We start from the raw sequence: 4,689 nt of genomic DNA on the forward strand, positions 1-4,689 counted from the left end.
CTACCAACACAGGAAAGAGACATAAACTGTGCAAGGCTTCTCTGGTGGCTTCCCGCCCTCTCGTGCCTGGGGAAGGGCCACGCCCACCCAGCTGAAGTTTGTGTTCAGGCTGCAGGTGCCTTGGGAGCACTGTGTGTCCACGGCACAGAAGTAAGTGCCTGAGTCTGTGGTCTGGGAGGAGGAGATGTGCAGGGAGCTGCGGCGTTCCTTAGTGTCTGTCGTGGACTTTAGTCTTCCACTCTGCTTTGTTCCCGAGGGATTGAAAAACAGGGTGATGAGGAGGCCCTGGGGATTCTGGTAAAACCACTGCAGGTTGTTGGCAGAACTGGAAAAGTTACACTGCAGGTCACAGTTCTCTCCCTCCTGGAGAGTCAAGGCTCCAGGACTCTGCTCCACTTGTAGCCCCGTTACCCCTGATTAGAAACAGAAAAAGTCACAGATGAGGGTCATTCACTGCAGTGCCCACAGAACCATGAAAATGACCCACGTACAGCGAGAAGGACCGAAGTTTTGCAGAATGTAGGAACTGCTTTCCCTCCCTCCCCTACACGTGCTGCAGCTGCACAGTCATCACAGACGCAATGAATGTGGGGCAGAGGGACTCACAGCAAACTTGGGTGCACAGAAGCCCCAGAAGAGAGCCCAGCAGCCTCTTCATGATGTGTTTCTGACTGTGAGAGTTGGAACTGTGTGTAACCAAAGCCAGGGCTGTGGTGTCAGGATGGCTCTAGGTCTGTCCCTGCTCCTACAGTCAATCAGCTCCACCCACAGACCCTGCCAGGCCAGACACTGGTGAGCTTCCACAGCTTCCTGTGCCTGCAGCTCCTCCCCAGCCTAGACCTGCATGACAGTCTGCTGAGAGGTGCACAGTGGAGGGACAGGGACATTTTCGGATGATCCTGGGCTCATAAGGGTTTGAGGAGCCCTGTGAGGGCAAAGTGGACCTGCTCCCTCTGAGGGGAACATGCCTCAGCTGGACCAACAAGAGCTTCAGCAGCATCAGAGGAAAGTAGCTAAATGCTTAACTCAGAAAATAGCTGTTCCAACTAAAGAATCTTTATTGACCTGTGAATCAATTTAAATAAGAGACACTCCAGGAGACAAAGTAACAGGAACATAATTGTTCTGTAGCATAGATTTAATGAAGTGCTTTTCTTGGGATATGTGTATTAGGACACTTCTGCAATAATCCAGACTTGTGGGAAATATTGTGTGGAAAGACCTCATAAAGAGGAGGTGGAATGGAAAATCCAATCAAGGAGTCCGGAGTTACAGTTCAATGGGCACAAGAAGCTCTAGTACTTTGCTGTGCTGTAGGAACACTACCTGTAGCAATAACGTGTTGTCCATTCATAAAATTAGAAGAATGTATTTTAAAGTTTTCACCATTAAGATGATAGTTTGAGGAATGAGATTGATAATGTAAAGCAATTGCAGAGTTTGCCTGAAATAACCCACAGACAACTTTATGCCATCTAAGCCCATCACTGTTCTAAATGGTATTGGAGCGATTAGCTTTTCCAGTTTGTAGAGATTCTTGTAGCCTAATTTTGGCATCGTTTTGACTTTTGGATAAGAATCCTGTCCTTCAAGAACCAGATATATCCTTTGTGAGATAACAAACAAGGAGATAGCAACTAAAATCCTTCTCTGTAAGAGTTAAGTGTCTACCAAGATTCCACTTTCTCTGCATGCTGGCTTTCACAGAACATGCCAACCCTCTGAGTGTAACTGAGGCTGGGATCCTGCACGGCTGGGTGTCTTCTGTTCAGCTGTGCACTGTGTGACTCAGGGAACAGGAGCACTTGGCTGCCTCAGGTGGTTTGTGGTCAGCTCTGCAGTGGGTGACTCAGGGCACAGGAGCACTGGGCTGCCTCACTCCCCTGATCAGAGTCTGCCCCTGGTGGAAGGAGCTTTCCTTCTTCCTCAGTCTGAAAGTTTTTAGTACCTGATGTGTCCTTCAGGGGTTGCTGGAGACCTGGGCTAGGGTCTTATACATACAGAAACAGACACTGTGGGACAGAGATGAGTAGCAATCTCAGATAAAGAGCAGCTGCTGCACAGACAGTGACATCATCACTGCAACATCAGTGCCGTGTGTTAACCCAACTTATAGGAGGGTCTGTGGTCTGAGTGAAAGCACACAGTGCTCCATCTGTGGAAAAGGGACTAACGGGAGAATGGCACTCAGCGAGTCGTGGGGTGCTACAAGCCTCTGGGTGCACACCAAGGTTACAATAAGCTGAGCCATTTCCAGCAAATGAATAATACCTGAAGACTGCAAGGGTGGACAGAGGTTTTCTTGAGCCGAGGGGATTTAGATACCTTCTTGACAGGGACATTGGACGAACACTTAGGAAGAGACACTCTCCACGCAATTAGCCTATGTCTGGCATCTGCTTAAAGTTTGTTCTGGTGGAATGCCTACTTAAGCAGCAGAGAGGAAGTTTTTATTTATTTTAAACTTAGTAATTTCATATGTGAAATACAATGTATGTATTACATCATACCGACCCTCTGCTTCCCCCCTCCAACTTCTCCAGCAATCCCCCATACTTCCCTCTCCCTGATGAAACCAGGAAACTAGAAAAGGTCATTATGGCAACCACAGAGCTTAAAGAGGGCCTAGGATACTGTAACCCAGGTATCATTACGTTGGAAAGGGGAAGAAGGGACAGGTACTTAGGGAGGGAGATGGGAGGTAGGGCTGAGAAGGAAGGTTTTGAAAATAATACATTTACAATTTTAAGAATATTGTCCCCTTTCTCCCTTGATATCACTGTGTTCTATCTCAGGTCCCATGAAGTCCGTCACCCATGGCCCCTGACTAGTTTCATGATCTCTATTGATTTTCCAATTGAAACATTTGTATCTAAATATTCAAAGCTAGTGTCCACATATGAGACAGAACATATGACATTTGTCTTTCTGGGTCTGGGATACCTCACTGGGGATGTTTGTTTTCCATTCCATCCATTTACCTGTGTTCTCATAACTTCATTTCTTTAATAACTGAATAATATTTTATTGTGCAAATGTCCTGCATTTTCATTATCTGGTCATCTCTTGGCGGTGGTATCCATTTCCTGCTATCATGCGTAGAGCAGCAATGAGCATAGATTCACAGGCTTCTCTGTAGTAGGATATAGAGTCCTTTGGTGTATGCTCAAGAGCAGTATGACTGGATCACATGATGGGTCTATTTTTAGCTTTTTAAGGAACCTATACTGATTTTCAAACGGCTCCACCAGTTTGCACTCCCATCAGCAATGATGGAGTTCTCCTTTCATCACATCCTAGCCCGCACTTGTCATCATGTGTGTTTTAGATCTTAGCCATTCTGAGTGGGGTATGATGAAGTCTCAGCTTAGTTCTAAGTCACACATCCCTGATGGTTAAGGATGATGAACATTGTTTAAAATATTTCTCAGTCATTTGCATTTCATCTTTTGAAAACTCCATCATTAGTTCGTTTCATCAGTATTTTTTTTTAATATTTAGCATTTTGAGTTCTTTGCATGTTCTACATACTAACCCTCTGTCAGACACATATCTGGTGAAGACTTTTTCCCATTCTGTAGGATGTTTTTCATTTGAATCATGTTGAAAAGGGTGCTTGTTAAACTGCATAGCTACATGTAGAGAAATGAACATATCTCTCACCCTGCACAAGACTCAACTCCAAATGTTTCACGGACTTCAAAGTAAGACCTGATACCATGAATCTGGCAGACGAGGAAAGTAGAGAATACACTGAACTTAAACAAGGAGGAAAGAATTTTCTTAAAAGGTCCCAATAGCCCAGGTGTTAAGACTAGGAATTGACAGTCAGGGGTTTTTAAATTCTATTTTTTAGCTTATTCTAATTGGTGGAAAAGCCATTTCCTCTTTATACAACTGTGTCTTCTAGGGACCAAATAGAGAAATAAGAAATTTACAATTACAATAAACTTCGCATTCTTAGGTGCCCTTCTCAGGTTGAATTTCAAAGCATAGTGATCATATACCAAGATAGAATTATGCTTTCTATGGTATAAAACTTGTGAAATTTATGGGAATATAAGGTTATGAACTTAAAATGGACAAAAATTTTTGGAGTAAGAAAATGACAGCATCTTCATCAATTTTAAAACAGGTACCAGAAACAACATAGTATTCAGAAAATTGCATGATACGATATTACTAAAGTTCTATAAAACATCGTCACAAGGCAACTTGAATAAAAATTCTGATTGATTTCGCTAGGAATAGACTGGGTTTCCTTTTTTTCTCCCCACTGGAACACTAAATATGAGGAGCCAATTAAGAGGTATGGAGCCAGAAAGAATTGTTGATAATATATTAAGAAACATGATTATAGCAGGTTTGCTACAGATGATTCCAATTTGGGTGAGCTCAAAATTAAATTCAACATATGCTAAACTGATTAGGAACTCTGTTACTTACACAAAATCATATTTCCTTTCTTAGGAATATAGCCTAATCCCAGGAGTAACACATAATATGTTCTACTTCTACATCTTTCTTGGTAGGTCAGTACTGTAGGATTCAGAGTCCCACAGCTTAATAACACTGTAAGTCGTTTTCCAGCAGCCTATACAGCACATTCTAAAACAGCAAAACCTAGCTGGAAGAGAGGAAGCGTCCAGCTCGGTTTAACTTTGATTTCTCTAAGTCTGTGGTGGTTTG

At 43.2% G+C, this 4,689-nt stretch overlaps 1 gene segment (V, D, J or C); it reads right to left on the reverse strand.

Annotated features, from left to right (window-relative positions):
- Nucleotides 1-820, reverse strand: LOC103739507. The segment is given in 2 exon segments: nucleotides 1-413; nucleotides 607-820. Coding segments are annotated over 2 exon segments (465 nt in total).
- Nucleotides 821-4,689: the final 3,869 nt, after the last annotated feature.

The sequence above is a fragment of the Nannospalax galili genome, unplaced genomic scaffold (assembly GCF_000622305.1).
Source record: "Nannospalax galili isolate Female #2095 unplaced genomic scaffold, S.galili_v1.0 scaffold1119, whole genome shotgun sequence".
Taxonomy (NCBI): Eukaryota; Metazoa; Chordata; class Mammalia; order Rodentia; family Spalacidae; genus Nannospalax; species Nannospalax galili.